Source organism: Acartia tonsa, chromosome 3 (genome assembly GCF_053477335.1).
Source record: "Acartia tonsa isolate MP-2025a chromosome 3, ASM5347733v1, whole genome shotgun sequence".
Classification (NCBI taxonomy): domain Eukaryota; kingdom Metazoa; phylum Arthropoda; class Copepoda; order Calanoida; family Acartiidae; genus Acartia; species Acartia tonsa.
The window spans coordinates 21,448,052-21,466,866 of NC_137262.1; the positions used below are offsets into that span (position 1 = coordinate 21,448,052).

The 18,815-nt window shown below is 32.9% G+C and overlaps 1 protein-coding gene across 1 annotated transcript in view; it reads left to right on the forward strand.

Annotated features, from left to right (window-relative positions):
* LOC145313630 (uncharacterized) overlaps positions 1–18,316 on the forward strand; it is a 61,319-nt gene extending 43,003 nt beyond the window's left edge. Inside the window, exons 11-22 of the mRNA XM_080153116.1 lie at positions 227–313; positions 821–906; positions 3,156–3,285; positions 6,204–6,335; positions 6,677–6,814; positions 7,438–7,564; positions 7,661–7,720; positions 7,995–8,093; positions 12,704–12,761; positions 14,108–14,342; positions 14,615–15,229; positions 16,833–18,316. Of these exons, the coding sequence (XP_080009242.1) occupies positions 227–313; positions 821–906; positions 3,156–3,285; positions 6,204–6,335; positions 6,677–6,814; positions 7,438–7,564; positions 7,661–7,720; positions 7,995–8,093; positions 12,704–12,761; positions 14,108–14,342; positions 14,615–15,229; positions 16,833–16,889 (1,824 nt within the window). The 3' untranslated portion in view covers positions 16,890–18,316. The remainder of the gene's footprint in view (positions 1–226; positions 314–820; positions 907–3,155; positions 3,286–6,203; positions 6,336–6,676; positions 6,815–7,437; positions 7,565–7,660; positions 7,721–7,994; positions 8,094–12,703; positions 12,762–14,107; positions 14,343–14,614; positions 15,230–16,832) is intronic.
* Positions 18,317–18,815: the final 499 nt, after the last annotated feature.

Consider the following 18,815-nt stretch of genomic DNA (forward strand, 5'->3'; position numbering starts at 1 on the left):
ATCAGGGTAATTTGATATATTAACAAGATTTTTGAAGAAAAACGTGTCTTAAATTTATTTTTACAGTTTTAACTTTTGTTGATATTTTCCATTATGGTGTGTCATTAAAATCACAATTTTTTTTCTATTGGCATAACAAAGATAAGTCCACAACACGTTACCCAAGCCTCAGATATTTTATCCACAAATAATATGAAAATACAATAAATAATTTTGATAATTCTAGGGAGATTTAAAAGACAAAGCAACACTACTTCAAGCTCATCTAAGACTAGTAGATAGAAGCAATGATAGAATTCTTGCTAGATTACAGGTACACTGCTAAAAACTATTTATTGTCAAGTTGGATTGGTACATTTAAGTTGTATATTATGGAGTAAATTTGAATACATTTATAATACAAAGTAGAGCAATGTCTCTCTCTCTGTCTGTCTGATTGAGCTCTACTCTAAAGGAAATATAGATAATGATCCTGCGGTGGTATTAAGCTATTTTTGGTTGAGCTGGGAACATAAATTTATGATGAAAATTAGCTTATAATTTTATTTCTAGACTACCTAGTTTAATTTCCAACATGAGCAATGAAAATCTTTCAAAATTTTCAATGTACATAAAATGTCATTTTAAAATGCCTACAACTTTTATGTTATTAAAGCTGAAGGCTTCAAATTTGGGGTATTGGATCTAGTTAGATCGGAGTATTTCTTGCAGGCTTCCTGTAATTTTTAGATAAAATAAAAAAAAATTTCGACAAATAAAGCATTTGCAATAAATAAATGATTAGTGTAATTTAACTTAATTTAATTTTTTTTATTTTTAGGAGATTAAGTTACAAAGAGAGAGGGAGGCTATAGCTGAGCAGGAAAGAGTTTTACAAGAACAACAAGCAGCAATCAATGCTCTCAGGTAAATGTATTAGCATCATATAGAATCATATATATGCATATGGTACACCTTTCTAAACTTTGTGAATTGTGCATCTGTCATAAAAGCTAATCCTAATTGTAAAAGGAAACAGCTGTGTATGACATTCCCAAGCTTAATGACCAGCCATGATATTCCCTGCAGATTTCTGTGAAGGGGAGCAGTCTCCAACTCTCCCCAGCCTAGCCTTCCCCTTCTCCTCCAGCACCAGCTTCACAAGCCCTACTGAACAGAGACAACGGTTTGATGCCCCCTTATCACCAGATAGCGCACATCCTATCACTTCTATTTATAGATATGTACATATTATGTATTTAAATTCTGTTTTTCTTGTAAAATAGTTAATAATAAAGAGAAGGGAGAGATGGCCGCCATAATATTTGGGATCCAGAAGTTCCACAATACCCTGTGCTACCTCAGCTTCCAGATCAACACTGACTCATCCACCTTCCTGCAACTGAAGTCTCTCCTTGCCTCTACAGGGATGGTCACCCACTGGCAAGAGAAGCTATCCGCCCTAGACTTCACTGTCTGTCATTGCTCTGGAATGCAGAATACCAATGCCAATGCCCTCACCTGCCGGGAGGATGCTGCATTGCCAGACCCCTCAGCAGATTAAGTAGCTGAACAAGCAGAGTTTGTCCTCCATTTGTGCAGCATAGGGAAGCAGCCCCCTCCTGGAGCCCCCGATTGACCATCAGCGGCCAGCACCACCCTAATGAGAATGGCCAAAGATACCCTCCTGCTGAAGGTTTGCCAGTTGGTATCAGAAGGCAAGCCACCTTCAAGGCCAACCTTAAGGGGACCACACTGTCTGGGCGCAGGTGCGGCTTCTGCTGCCCCCTGAACTACATAGAGATGCATTCAGATTGGCCCATGGGCTGGCCACAGCAGGTCATTTCTGGATGGATGCCAGAGTGGCCACCCATTTCTGGTGGCCCACAGTACACAGTAAAGGGCTACCCTCAGAAAGTATTGTTCATCAACCTAGTTGGGCTACTGCTGAAGACCCCTGCGGGCAACAGCTATATCCTGTCCTCCCAAGATCTCTAAAAATAAGCTCAGAACTCATATTTATAGTTTTGGGGATCTTTTGCCCCACAAGCCCCTTAAAGGAAAGTCCCAAAATGAAATCTGTAAAGGTTACTGAGTTCAGTTATGTTAACATAGTTTTCCTTTAAAAATCAGGTTGATATCTTTAAAAATAAGCTCAGAACTCATATTTTTATTGTTTTGAGGGGAATATTGCTCCACAAGCCCCTAGAAGGAAAGTGCCAAAATTCAATTTTCAAAGTTTTTGTGTACTTTGCTTTTTACTGTGTGTTGATATTTCTTTTACTTCTTGAGATAACTACTGTTGGCCGAAGAGGGGTGCAAGTAGGGGCACAGAAGTTTAACTGCCGGTTTTGGTGTTGGAGGCGCCAATTTTTTAAAACTGAGATTTATATCTTAATAACTATAAACAGTGAAAAAAGTGACAAAAAAGTTATTTTTTAGGCCTTTTAAAGGGCAGTTTTGAAATCCCGTTATTTCATAAAAAAAAATTTCAAATGCTTAGAGAATGGTTTGGAAGATGAATTTAGGTGTTCCTCATATTTCAACTTAAACACATGAGGCCAAAGATATAAAATCCCAAAAATCTTTTGTCAAAGTCTACTATACACCTAGCGCTGGCGATTACTTTTTTCACAGGTATAAAATGCATGACTTTGACAAAAGATTTTTGGGATATCATATCTTTGGCCTTATGTGTTTAATTTGAAATATGCAGAAGAACTTAAAAACTGCACATTGCCGTGCTACCGTTATCCGTATTTTACATGCCTGGCGCTAGGTCGCCAGTAGAGATAAAGAGCTGAAATTTTGTTCATGTATTTGTAGGCCCCTAAAGTAACTTTTTGGGTTAGCAGAAGAATAAAATTCGAAAAAGGGTATTTTGAGTAATAGGTCTATTATTCAGTATTCGCACCTTGTTTGGATTGGTAACTGAATTTAAACGCAGACAACATACGGAAAAAAACATATTTTCATCTCTTGAAAACCAACCTCAGTTTATATTATCCTAATTATATAACAATTATATAAATTCCTAAAAATCAGGGTTAGGCTTCAGCAGAACAAAGCTTAACATTGGAAATAAATATTGATATTTTTGCAAAACCTATTCATTCAATAGCTATAGCAGATGTTTCCAATTATAATAAATTCTATCTTCTATCTGTAACTTTTAGGAAAATGAAGAAAGATAGAAACCGTAAAGAAAAGCTTCGCCTACGAGGGGGAGAGAGTGGAGGAGGTAGTATCATTGAATCTCTTCAAAATGGAAGTATTGGTTCAAATGCTAAGCTTACAAGGGTTCAGGCAAGATTTTAATCTAATTTATGATAAACGTTTATATGGAATTTACAGGATGGCTATCTTTCTATGTGTGTGTTTTGAAGGGTCTTGCTAACCGCTCAACCATTTGTTTAACCTAATATTTATCCATAAAACTTAATTTGAAAGAGGTGGGTCGTCTTCCTTTTTTCATTCATGTGCTTTTAGAGGGCTTTATGGACGCGACTCTACGTATAGTTATTAAGATAATACTATTTATAGAAGAAAATCCTATATTAACCCTTAACGGTCGGGGGGGGGGGGGGGGGTCTTGAGCGCCCCACCCCCTCCGTTAAATATGGGTATGACACATAACTGAGAGTTGGAATTTTTTGAATATCTCGATCCTGGCGGGCACAGGATGCCAGCAAATCTGGCATGGTCATCCAGGTAAAAAGCAAAAATATTTTTTTGATTAAAACAAAGCATTTTATCATACTAAAATACTAAAATATCCCCTAGTAGTACATTTTCATATGAAATACAGGTGTTCAAGTCAATTTCAGGTTCCAGGTATGATCCTGCAGGTCCTGATCCTCCAGGTCTCCAGAAATCTTTAAAAGGCTCCTGTGGCCGCAATTTTTTAATTAGAGACGTCAAATTTCAAACTTAAGCTTTTCTTACATGTCTACATAACGTATTAAAATTTCATAAAGATCCGCCGCCGTTTTCCCGCCGACTGCGGCAGCTGCTAAGTACAGCTGCGGTCGCTGAAATTTATGTTTTGATATTACTACTATAAAATTTACATAAAGATAAACATTTTCTTCAAAAAAAAATGTTCTTCTTGCTTCAAAAATAAAAAAATTACAGCCGTTTGAAATTTTTAAGTAAAAAAGGACCTAAAAACAAAGGTTGTTAAATAAAAGGGTGAAGGAAGCGAAAATTGACTTTGACTTATACGAGGTCGGAAATTCATTATCAAACAGGGGACTTGCACAAAAAAAATTAGCCCTCTAGCTCTAATAGAAACTGAGATAATAGTCCCCCCCGACCGATTAAGGTGCGGCAAGGGGCCCGACTGTTAAGTTTAATTATTTGCACATTTATTTTGAAACAAGACCATAAATGGACGTATTAAAAGAAGGCGTCTTAACTTTTTTGCTTTTAATTCAGAATAGCTAGCCGGTGCTTTTAGTAAGTAATAGATGTAAAATTTTCCAGAGAATTCAGATATGCAATCGTTGTTTTGTAGACCTCTTATTTTTGAAGTAATTTAAGTTTTAAAAAAAAATAATTAAGTCGGTTTTAAGGTACTAAAACACAACAAAATAAAAGAAGAAAATTGCCAGTATGAACAAAAATAGTAAGATCTTTAATTTGACACCTTACTTTTAAAATTCTGTTGAGTAATTATTGAAAAAATCTATTTTTTAACCTCGGTTTATTAAAAACTTTAAACCTAAATATTTTCTCAAACAGACATAAAAAATATAAGTTCATACATACCTTTAGAATCAGAAAAATATTATGAATCCATTCTAAGCAAAATTGAAAAAAAGTAAAAACTTTAAAAAATAAAAATGGCCTAAAATATTATATTTTTACAGGCAACACTTAATTGTAACTATTAAACTAACCAATCAAAAATCTCAAAAACTGACAAATCAAATAACTTCACCTCAAAACTTAACCAATAGAATTGACAAAAAAAAAGGATAATGTTCATACAATATATACAATAGATACTACAATAAAAATAGTGATACTTACATGACATGTAAAGAATGAAAAATTATGAACAAATATGCTTCAGTCTGTTTATAAACTTCAAAACAATGCAGTTAAAAATACATTATTGTTTCTTGTGTTTAAAAAATATCTGTTACAGTGTATGTACATTTGTTTAGGTTTTGTTCAGGTTTTGTTCAAGCCAACCCTTTAAAGCCGAAAATTATGATTCTTAAAATAAACTTATATTTTTTATTATTTTATAAAACTTTTTCAATTTTGCTTAGAATGGATTCGTAATATTTTTCTGATTCTAAAGGTATATATGAACCCATATTTTTTATGTCTAATTGAAAAAATATTTAGGTTTAAAGTTTTTATTAAACCGAGGTTAACCCTTAACATTCAGGCCCCTTTCCGGACCTTAATCAGGGGGGGGGGTCGGGTGGTACTTAAATGCACCCGCTATTATCCTATTAGAGCTAGAGGGCTAATAGAATTTTTCATGTCCCCTGTTTGATAATTAATTTCTAACTATAAGTGAGTCAAATTCATGTTTCGCTCCTTTCACCCTTTCATTTAACAACCTTTGTTTTTAGGTCCTATTTTACTTAATTTTAAATGGCTGTAATTTCCTTATTTTTGAAGCTGAAAGAACCATTTTTATGTAAATTTTATATTAGAAATATCAAAATATAAATTTCAGCTGCCATCCTCCGCAGCCAGCAGTCGGCGGGAAAACGGTGGTGGACTTTTAAGAAATTTTAAAATGTTATGTAGACATGTAAAAAAAGTTTAAAATTTGAAGTTTCAAAGTCAAAAACTGTGATTACAGGAGCCTTTTAAAGATTCTGGAGACCTGGAGGACCAGGACCTGCAGGATCACACCTGGAACCTGAAATTGACTTGAACTTGACTAATTTTTATATATTTCAAAACACTATTTTGCTTTTTACCTGGATGATCCTGCCAGGTTTGAGGCAACCTGTGCTTGCCAGAATGGATATATTCAAACAATTCCCATTCTCAGTTATGTGTCATACCCATATTTAAAAAATCACCTAGTCATAGCCCTCCATCTTTCACACACAGAAAATGAGATATAAAAAAAACGAAGGGCTGGAGTGCATTGAATGCTGCCCCTCCCCGACTCTAGTAGCAATTATTCCAAAAGCAATACACAAAATTTCTTTTATATACATATAGAGGAGTTATTTGGAAACTACGTTTAGGAATTGCTTGGTGGAAATCTGGGAAGCGATGTCGTTGATAATAGTGGAGCAGTAAAGGATAAAAAGGAAGAACCTCTTGAGAGAATCCGAGAGGCTGCTCTTATAAACCTTCAACCGGGGGAACGACGAAAGGTTAATATTTAATAGTCTAGGAAGTTTAGTTATGTTAGAAACCATCTCCTACCATAATCATCAACATCAGTTGCCAGATTTTTAAAATCTGGCTGCTTTCATAGGTCCAGTCAAAGGTTTCAGGGTGATAGATAAGTCCAATGTTTAGGATATTCAAAAAGGTGTAAGTAATTTAGTAAATTGAGGCAGATGCATTTGTATGTATAGTTTAATTTTGACTAAAACCTTTAAAGAACAATAAAATTGAAATCTTTAGTTAGAAATTAATTATATTTTTTCTTTAGATTTTAAACATTGTTATAATTTTTTTATTTTAATGTACTATTTTTAATAATCTACAGGTTCTTGAATGGTTGGATCTAGAGCGTAATGCTGCAATTCTCCAAAAGACAGATAAGAAAATAGCCCAGAAACTGCGTGCTAAAAATGCTGCGTCTAGTCTTAGACTAACAGATGAGAACAAATCTCCAGCTGAGATGGTAACATTTTTTTTCTTTCAACTAAGTATAGCAACTTACTTAACTAAAATAAAAACAAGGATGACAACATCCATAAGTAGCGAAGCAAAAAATATGGTTATACAACTAAAAAAACTGATCTATAGATCATGTCATGAAAAACTTAAATAAAATAAATCTCTAAAAATTCCAGCAGTTTATCTTGATAGAAGTCGAGAAAATCACAAAAACTTGAAAAACTAGGAATCGATCTAGTACCCATACTAATAAGCATATCTTAATAAAACTTGATGGAAATATGTAGAATATAAACTTATTCAATCCCTGAAAACTTCAGCTGTCTATTTTGAATAAGGTTTTAAAAAATCATGAAAACCTAAAATGATAGGAATCGATCTAGCACCCCACTTAACATACAAATCTTAATGAAACTTATTGAAAATATGTAGAATGTGAATTTATTTATTCCCTGAAAATTTCAGTTGTCTGACTTGACAAGGAGTCAAGAAAATTACGAAAACGTAAAATTCTAGGAATCAATCTAGCAACCTAATTAACATACAGATGGACAAAAAAATGTATAGACAAAGTAAATTATAGAGTAGCTTTGCTACTAAGAAATATGGATTTTTGTTTAAATTAAGATTAAGAATGCTGCACAGATATTACTAGAGGAAGGAGAAGATGAACTAACTGATTCAGAAATTGATGAAATTCTTGGCATTGCTGGAATTGATAATGGTTTGACTGTAGAAAGTGTTTTTGGAATAGGCATGGCAAAATTATGAAAATAAAAAAAATTGTTTAAAAAAAAAAGATTTTATTGAGTTTTAATGTTTGTATTTTTGCCATGACCTATATGTCTAGATTCTTCACTTCTCAATGATGACGATAGCTTAGCTTTTCCTGGAGATTATGAATACGAAGAGGAAATGTCAATTCTACAAAAATGCCTGAAACTGTGTGTGATTCTCTAATGCTTAGCTTTGCAATACTTTTGTAATGTGGTTAGCTATTTGTAAAGCTTTGTTACATCTCTTTTGTTTTAAGAGCTTTAGAAATTTATATTCTAGATAATTTTATGTGTTATGAACACAAGCAGTTAACTTTTCTTTACCTTTAAGTCATAAATATGATTTTAACATAAGGCCATATTTTATCTTGAAAAATTAAAACTTGTATAATTTGATTGAACCTGGTCAGGTTGAATATGAATATGAGGATGTTTCTGTAGTTGGAAATGCTGAGGATTACAATGAAAATACTGATTACGTAGAGAAAGAATATGTCTATGAATATGAGGAAACACATCTATAAATTAAAAACGTTCTCATTGTACTTTTATCAAAAATACAATTGACTCAATTCAAACAGCACTTTACATAATCTGTTCATCTTATACAGTGTGTTTTTTTTATGAGAACTTTTTTGAAAGCAATTTTACCACACTTATAGTTATCAGAATTTAATGATTAATGGCTTATTTCATTCGTTTATAGTATAGTAAAATCAAAAATTCAAAGCTTAGGTGTCAACATCTAAAAATGGTTTTAGCGCATTTTCCTTATGTTCAATTATTCAACCTTTTGCAAGAATGGCTGTTAAACACTTCAAAATTGAGATATAGAGATAAAAATGTATACAGATACATTAGGGACATGTACTAGAACATATCAAAGTTTGAAGGTCATATCTCAACCAGGGAGGGAGTACTGGCCCCCCAAAGTCGACTACGGAAAATCCAATTATTTTCTTGCAAAGGGTTCAAGATTTAGGCATAAGAAAAATGCGCTAAAACCATTATTAGATGTTGACACCTAAGTTTTGAATTTTTTATTTTACTGTACTTTTTAAATAAAAACTGAAATATTTTTTTGGTGTTCTATTAATTGCATTAAAAAACGAAGAAAATAAGCAATTAATCATTAAATTCTGATAACTTTAAGTGGGGTAAAATTGCTTTAAAAAAAAAACACACTGTATACCTTTAATGAACCTTACATTAAATCCCCCTATGTTTCAGTTAATTTTATTGCTAACTTTTGTTGAAATTTAGATTTGTGAACAAGGGTTTAAAGAAGCCTGCAGGAAATACACCTGTCTAACTGTCGCAAGACTGCCACAAGTAGACCCAATGCCCCGAATTTGAAGCTCTAGCTCTAATGACAAAAAAGTTGTATAGTCATCTTGAAATGACCTTATTAAAGTTCCCAGTTCTCATCGGAAATTTCAATATTAAACTATATTAGCTAAACGCAAAATTATGAGCTTATTTTGGGCACAAAGTTAGAAGGTCAGTAACTTAACTCATTTTACAATAAATACACCCATTTTTATAGTCACAATCTATCAAAAAATCGGTTTACTTCTGTTTACTTCTTTGTGTTTAAAATAACCTTATAATTTTGCTTCTAGATCGATTTAATATTAAAAATTTCTGATATGCTTACAAATTTTTTGTTATTTAAAATTGGGATATTGAGTCAACTTGTGGCAGTCTTTCTGCAGTTAAGGTGGTGTATTTCCTAGTGTTTTCTCTAAACTAAGCACAATATTCTCCAATCAAAAATGTGAAAAAATTCGTAATTATAGATATAGTAAGAATTACTACCCCTAATAAAAGTTTATTATTTAGATAATAAATAGATGGAAAGAAAAAGTGAATTTGATATGCTTTAAACGGATTTTTTACACCAAAGGTCAAAATCCGTTTTTTATGAAGGCTGAGAAAATTATATTTCTTCAATGGTAGAGAAAACACATTTCTACCATAACATTATTTCCCCTAGCATAAAGAAATACACAATGAACCAAATGAAAAGTGGATGCCCTTAATCAGCAGATAAAAAATATCTTAGTCTGTCTTTAATTTCATCAGAGCAAACCTCCCTACAGACAGACAGACAGACAGACAGACAGACTTAAAAGGTATATTTTAAAAAATAAATAAGGGTGTTTATTGTAATCTAGGGGCACTTTAATTTTAATTATAATTAAAAAATTTGGGTAAGGGTGGTCATTTTTTCTGTGCTATTTCTCTAAGGAGGGTTTTTGAACCCTTCCATATATAGTTACAAAAAACCTCCCATAACCTTAGAACGCAAACCTGAGCTACTAGGAGAACCATGTCGGTTCAGCGGTTAGCGAGATTCTTCGGTAAAGACAAACAGACACAGATCCCGTGTGTATATTTTATTCTTGTAAATACCTCTAAAAAGGACTGTTCACAAGAAAAACAAATTTAGATTTTTAAAAATCTTACCTGAAACTATTATTCTCTGTTCAATTTTAGGCATATATTTTATTTTTGTAGCATCGCGATAGAAGCTCTTTGAAAATTTGGTACTACGTCAAACCCTAGATACGTCAAACAGTAGATGCGACAAACGCTAGACAGACAAACAGTAGACAGACAAACCCTAGACACAACATGCACTAGATACGACAAACGCTAGAATGCGACAAACGCTAGAATATGACAACGCTAGATTTTTTATAAAGGCGACAAACAATAGATACGACAAACGCTAGAATTAATCCTTATAAAAAAGTAAAATAATGTTTGTTTGTCTATAACAAAGGATCTTGCTAAATGCTGAACCGATCGGATTTTCCTTAACAGGGTAGCTTCTCATAGGTCCTGGTAAGGATTATAACTATTTTGAGGGAAGGTACCTCCACCCTCCCCCGATATTTCGCCCCTAGAAGAAATTACTCCCCCCCCCAAAAAAATAATATTTAAAATATACTAAAATAAAAAATGAGATTGATGGTGGGGGGGGGGGGGGGCGGGGTGTCAAAAGTTTTATAAGAAAGTTTTCTTATTCGTTGGCTAAGCAACTTTTGGCACTTTACTGAAATTGATTGGTTGGTTTAATAAGTTGAGTGTTCAAACGTTTTAACCAATAATTTTATGCTATAGGGGATGTACATTTTCAACCATTATCCCTGCATTAATAGTAGTATAAATTTAGTATATAGTATGAACGAAAAAATCTTTGAATATTTTTTTAAGTTTAAATTCTAGCGTATGACGCTTCTAGTGTTTGTCGTACTTTAAAAATTCTACTGTTTGTCGCGAAATAGAAAATTATACTGTTTGTCCTAGTCTAGTGTTTGACGCATCTATTGTTTGTCTGTCTAGCGCTTGACGCATCTACTATTTGTCTGTCTAGCATTTGTCGCATCTACTGTTTGACGTATCTAGTGTTTGACGTAGTACCGAAAATGTTGACCTCCAACAATTAGATCCTCCCGCCCCTATATATGTGCTCCTTTAGTGATGGCCTGTGGGGTTTTAGCCTATATTTTTGCCGCCCTCACCGAAGTACATCACGGTACATCGCTGTACATCACTTGCTTCCCTTGGAAGATTACTTGCTACACCTTAGTCCTTCATATGTTATAATTTAGACAACCCCCATTTTTTTGGTAAATTTCAGGTTTATATTGACACACTAGAATTGAAATATTGTAAAAATCTTTAAAATTGAGATGGTACAAGAGCTTTAAAAACAGGTCTTTTTGCAGATTTTAAAAACTTTGCAGTGCTTGTACCATCGCAATTTTTGCATTACAGAAAAAATATTTTGCATGGTTCATTTTTTTGCATAAATCAACCATCTTGTTTTGGCTGGGGGCCAAAATTTTAACAAATTTTTTTAAAAAACAGGACGTGGTACTGTATATAGGATTCAAAATTACTTAAATACAGGACATACATACTTTTAGGACTTGATTATACAGATTCTATGTTTAGAATTTTTCACCTTGTTGTCCTTGTCATCATTCCAAAAATCAGATGATTAGTATAATTATGATATACAGTTCACTGTAAATGTTTCTGGTAACGATTATCTCCATAAATTAACGGCCAAATGGTGGAACGTATGATCACACAAAGTTTTGACCGACAAAAGAAGGCCTAAAAATAATCTGGTCACTAAATAATGGACAGTTATCTCGCAGTGTGTGAAAAAGATTAATAAAATTATTTATTGATCTTTTTATGCTAGTTAACACGGTGTACAGGCATGCCATGTACATTCAGCTGTTTGCAGCCTTTACCCAGCTAGATATTTTGACATATAGTCGCCTTCGAGCTTGTGCAATATATGAACCGATTCCTATGCTACCTCAAATCCCATTCGCCATGAATTAACACCTAATTTTATGGCGATGAACGTTGGAAAATCAACCTTTCAAGCAAAAGGTAGCATGCGAGTTTGTAGCAGAGTATGGGGCAAAGTCGCACAATAGTAGCATAAATTAAAAGAGAGTGAGAGAGAGGGAGGATAAAAATAGAAAAAGTTAAAAAAAGAGCTGAGAGGCTTTTTATGCTATAGAAAGAACCGAATAGAGAGTAGCATTACTTCATGCTACTCTTCTACGATATCGATGGCGAACTCGCTTGCTACCTTTACTTGAAAGGCTGATTTTCCAAAGTTTATCACCAACGATATCAAACAACGTAGCACGCTACCTTTTTACTGGGTAAATATCATAGATTTTTGGAGAAAATGGTTAACAGGAACATGTTACCATGAACTGCACTAGATTTAAATATTATTTTCTTTGCAATATTTAAATTTCTATCCTATTATATAAAGTAATAAGCGTTTTTTGTTTGTCCTGAAGGATCTCGCTAACCACTGAACCGATATTGTTCTCCTTTACTGTGAAGCTTCTTATAGGTCCTAGGAAGGTTTTAAACTATTTTAGGGGAGGGTGTTTTCACCCCCCTCTCCCCCCCCCAAAAAATATTTTTTTACTCTTTTGAAACTGAAATTCAAAATGGGATGTTGTCGACTTTTCCCCCTCCAACCTTAAGTACCCCTAGAGGCTTCTAGGGGCGTAGCCGCTAGTAAATTATTAAAATATATATAAAGTTTTTTTGATGTGGGTAACTACAGGAAACTTTACCAGTTCTGCCTGCTTTGCCTAAACCAACTGTCAAACCAAAACCAAGGTAATGCATAATATCATTATGAAATATACTAAAGTAACGCCTGCACTAATTGTTTTATGCCAATTAGAGTGGGGTTGCAATTTTCCCTTGAAGAAGAAAATTCTCTAAAAAAATTTCTTATTTGAAATATTTAAGTAATTGTACATAGAATTGTGAACCTTTATACTCGATATAAAAAATATGATAAATAAAGCCAAACAACAAGACCAAAAAAGTTCAAAGATGCAATGAAAAGAAAATAGAAGATATAAGCCCTTGAACCTACCCCCATTATGAAAAATGACCCCCACATAAATTTTTGTACCCCCATGTGCTTATTTGGCTTCCTTATGTAAATCTGATTTACCAAAGTCAAGCAACTTACTGTTCTCCAGATATGAACCTACCCCCATCATGAAAAATGACCACCATATTAATTTTTTTACCCTCATGTGCATATACGGCTTCCTAATGTCAATCTGAGTTATCACAGTCAAGCAAATATCTCTTACCTTTCACAAGATATAATTGCTCGAACCTACCCCCATATGCGTTTTCTACCTATCACCAAATATTACCCCTATATGTTTTGTTACCCCATGTGCGTTTTTTACAGGAAATGAAAATTCAGTATAAAATTTTGCCCTGGCCGTTTGGGCTTGTTTTTAAAGATATCAACCTAATTCTTTTTGTGAACTCTCTTATATGATTGGATCTACCTGTATAGCGTTTGAAAATTGAATTTGGTACTTTCCTTCTAGGGGCTAGTGGAGCAAAAGACCCCCCCAAACACTAAAATTTTAAGTTCTGAGCTTATTTTTAAAGATATTGAGCTGATTTATTTAATGAAACCTTTTATTACACAAATGAGTTGATTAGTCACCCCATATTTCATTTTTGCACTATCCTTCTAGGGGCTTTTTGGGTAAAATAAAAAAAAGTTTTGAGCTTACAAGCCCCTAGAAGTAAAGTGCAAAACTGAAATATTGGGTGGCTTATCAACTCATTTATGTAATAAAAGGTTCCATTAAAAAAATCAGCTCGATATCTTAAAAATAAGCTCAGAACTTAAAATTTTAGTGTTTGGTCTTTTGCAAAAATTTGATACTGAATTTTTATTTCCTGTAAGTGTACAAACTTTCCCCCACCCCCTTACTTGTAATGTTAAGATCGAACATATAAAAAAACTTTACTTATATTAATAGACTACATATCTACATAACATAAATTTTTTTTGGTAAAGTTTCACTAGTGTTTTTGCACGGGGGGCAGTGTAGCTAATATCTGACTTTGACTGACACTGGCTTGTCCTAAATTTTAGAGTTTAATAAAATGTTAATTATACAACAACATAAATTAAAATTTAGATACCGTCCAGTGTATACCGACTATTACAACTCAGCCTCAGCCTTTGATTCCTATGCTCCCTCTCCTCACACATATGAAAGTTATGAGCCTGTTTATGAACCCTATGAACCTCCGACATATCATCCTCCCCCATCATCTTCATACTACACCCGTCCAGCTTATCCCTCAAGTAGTGGAGGAAGATATAGTGGTTATGGTGGAAGAAGACCTAGCCCTACAACTTCTGGCGCTGAGGTAAAATTTAAGAAACCTTAAATTAAAGAATAATTTTTATGCAGTTTGGAGCATTAATCAGCTGCAAAAAGTTTTAAAAATTACTACATAATTAAATGTATGCGTTTTATTGCAATTTTATATTTATAGTGCAGCATTGAATAAAAATGCAGTAAAAAATAATATAAATTTGTGTATGGTGTATAATAAATACACCAATATAAATGAATACAAAAGACTTCAATGTCCCCAAATTTTGTATTTATTATATGATATATATTTAATAATTTCAGTTCTTAAACAACGTTTCTGGTCTCCTTAGTGAAGCTGAAACAAATATTAGACATGGAGTTCGTCCACACATAACCCTAACTGGTAGTCTCAGAAGTGCCCTACTCAGAGATGTCGATGAAAAGGTGCAGACTGAAGTGCACCGTTTACCAGGCGGCCGTGTTAGTACTAAAGTTCATATAGGACTTCCCTCTAACCCTGTAACCTCGAGAGTACCAACAGATCAATCGTTCAGAGATACAATGGACAGATTTTCTGCCTCTGGATTTGGTGCAGCTGAAAGACAAAGACTTCATAAACCACGCCCATCTAAACAACCAACATTGTCTTTAAGTGGATCATTGGCTTCATCTCCATTCTCTTCTTCAAATAGATTAAATGGAGCTGCATCTCAAGGTTCAAACAAAGAAAGACCCTATAGCAATAGATCAAGACCAACTCAATCTTCAGCACCAATGTTTCCATTTTTGGAGACAGATAACCAAGGTGTGTTGGGTGATACTTCTGTAGGAGGAGGGGAAATTATTGATACTGGTGTAAGAGGAACTTCTGAAAAGTTAATAGTTACCAGAAAACCTTCAACAGGACTTTCTTTCAGCAATCTTCTGTCACAACAGGTATAAGACTTAGAAAGGCAAATAATACATTATCGCCCTTTAATTTTTACCATTTTTTAGAACTTTTATTTGACAATTCGATTGATTTAATCAATGATAAGTTTTAATCAAAGATCTGCAGATATTTACTTTCAAAGCTCAAACTTTCTTATTGGATCTTTAAGAATCCTCTAATTTTATTTGCAAACTTTGTTTCATCTAAGAATAATCAAAAGTTTGTTGAAATACACAACAAAGATTGCATTCTGTTCATTAAATTGAAATTTGATTAAATTTATTTTTGAAAGTTTTAATTCAAAAATTAAGATATTCATAAAAATAAAATTAAACGATTACGAACATTACTAGCAAAGATGTTAGAAGTCATAAGCAAAATATAAGGCCAACTATTGTAAATGTTATAAAAATTCAGAAAGAGAAAACGGAAAGTTAAAAATAAACAATGTGACAACATCCATAAGTAGCGAAGTTAAAAAATTATGGACGGATATCCGGATAAAAATAACTAAGCAGTTTCATAATAAAATTTAAACTAAAAAAAATAATGAAACCCTGTAAGATTTATGACATGAAAATTTAGGAATCGATCTAGCTCCTCAACCAATATGCAAAGCTTAATGAAATTTTGTGGGGATATGTAAATGATGAATTTATTTATTCCCTTAAAATATCAGCCGTCTATCACGAATAGGAGTAAAGAAAATCATGAAAATCTAGGAATCGAACTAGCACCCCAACCAATAGGAAAATCTCAATAAAACCTTAAAAAAGTATGCAGAATATTGAAGTATTCAATTCTTGAAAATTTCAGCCGTATATCTTAAGTAGGAGTTGAGAAAATCATGAAAACTTAAAAATGTAGTAATTGATCCAGCACCCCAATTAATTGACGAATGTTAATGAAAGAGGTAGTTTCACGAAATGCATTTGAATTTAATTTAGTGAACCGCATATTTTTTGCTAGTTAATTGGTTTAACTATATTTATATGGCATATATTTGAAAGAATTTCAATTTTCTACCACGTAGTTTTGAAAATATCAAGACTCGAAAATCTTGATATATGTAATTCAAAAAGACGATTTTCAAGTCTTGATATTTTAAAAACTACATGGTAGAAAATTGAAATTCTTTCAAATATATGACATATAAATGTAGTTTAACCAATTAACCAGAAAAAAATATGTGGTTCACTAAATTAAGTTCAAATGCATTTCGTGAAACTACCCCTTTGGTGAAAATATGAAGAATGTTGACATATTTATTATTTAATCCCTGAAAATTTCATTTATAGGAGCAGGGAAAATCACGTTTTCCACTTTCTGTCTCTAACAGACGGACGAAAGGACATTTCGAATTATAGAGTAACTTCGCAACTAATAAAGGAAATTCTGATGAAAGAGTAAAATGTCCATTCATATCAATATTCAATATCGATTCAACGTTCTTATGTCGTATCGATAAGCCTTCCGCGTAATTTTGGTTTACTAAAATTTTGAAAAAAGGGATAATTATAATATAGTTCTGTTAGCATACCGACAGAAGGACATATAGACAGATTAGCAGTTGTGGAGTAGTTTCATTTATAACAACTTTACTTTCAGGAATTCAATAGCCCAAACCGCCATAGCTTTGGTTCATTGGTTCATACAAGAGGATAGATTAGATATAGACTTCAATTTTTATACTTATTCATACCATGTTAGAGCATTTATTTATATAGACAGCTTTATATTATTCGTTAAAAATTTATGTAATACGATACAATACGTGATCTTTTATCAGGGGTTTTCAATCAGTTTCGATCCATACTGGAAATATATGTAATTCCTAATGATGACGCCATAACTAATAAAAATCATATCAGTAGAAATTTTGTACAATTCGCTGCAAGATCGTCCAAGGAGGGAGGTTAAAGGGGTGATGAGGGTACACCCACAAAAAATTTTACCCCGGGGGTAAATATAATCACCCCCTCCCCCAACAGATTGTAGGGGGGTAAAAAAAAATCCTAGTAGCGGAACTCACAAAAATATACTTTAATTCTGTTTTTCAAACTGTGCTGTGCATTGATAAGTAATAACACCCACAAAAAATTTTACCCTGGGGTAAATATAATCCCCCCCCCCCCATCAGATTGTAGGGGGGTAAAAAAAATCCTAGTAGCGGAACTCACAAAAATATACTTTAATTCTGTTTTTCAAACTGTGCTGTGCATTGATAAGTAATAACACCCACAAAAAATTTTACCCTGGGGTAAATATAATCCCCCCCCCCCATCAGATTGTAGGGGGGTAAAAAAAATCCTAGTAGCGGAACTCACAAAAATATACTTTAATTCTGTTTTTTCAAACTGTGCTGTGCATCATGATAAGTAATAGTTATAATAAAACTAGTCAAGATTCTAGTCAGTTTTCAGTTACAATTATTTAATATAACTCCTTTGACCATGTTTCATAAATACACAATAAAAATAAGTATATCATAATATTATTTTTTGGAACAAAGAAAATGCCTGTTATTTTAAATCTTTCAAAGTTTATTCAATTGCAATGTTTGATTTACTAGAAGACAATTTTTCTTAAAATGAATTTATTTTATTTTATTTTGTTTATTTGATTGATTATTTTTTTTGTTTGATGTAATTACTTTAAGGAATAAACAACAGAAATATTATGTTAATGATAAATATAGTAATCACAATTATTTCACAATGTTGCAGTTCTCAGGCTTTGAATAAAAATTAACAAAGATAATTTTCAATTCCAAAATTACTTTTATTTTACAACAAAGAATTGAAAATAATCTTTATGTAGACTGCTCTACTTACATTTGCTTTATTCCTTATGGTACAATACTAAATCAAAATATGTTTTGTAAACATAATTATGCTTTCAATTTCAAACTAATTGTTACAAAGTTCTAATTATAAAACAAATCTTTTATTTTCTTTATTTTAATTTCTTTTATGTAAATATATTATTTATTAAAAAATACACCTTATTGACCTTCAGTCTGACATTGTAAAATATTATAATTTTCTTGGTGTGGGAAATTATATTTAAAATATATCTAAGTTGATCTAAAACGTTGTTTTACTATAAAATAAGTTGAAACTTATTTATTTAACTTTTAGTTCCGATTTAAAAAGCATAGGAACTCTATAGTCCATTGCATAGACGTCCAAGGGGGGGGGGGTAATGGGGCGATTACCCCCCCAAACAAATTTTTTTTCATTTTACCCCCCCCCCCATTTAAAATTTACCCCTACCCTGGGGGTACCGTAGGCACCCCCAACCATTTAGAAGGGGGTAATTACCCCACCCAATCAATTTGGGGGGGTAAATACCCCCCACAAAATAAAAATCTCTAACAAAAAAAATTTTGCGCGCTTCGCGTGCATTTTTAATACTAAATATTTAATAAAATTTAAATTACCCCCCCTCAAAAATTTTACCCCGGGGGTAAATTTTGGGGGGGTAAACAAAATTTACCCCTGCCAACAGATTTCAGAATGGTTAATTACCCCCCCCCCCCAAGCAAATTTTACCCCCGGGGTAAAAATTTTGGGGGGGCGTAAAAAAAAT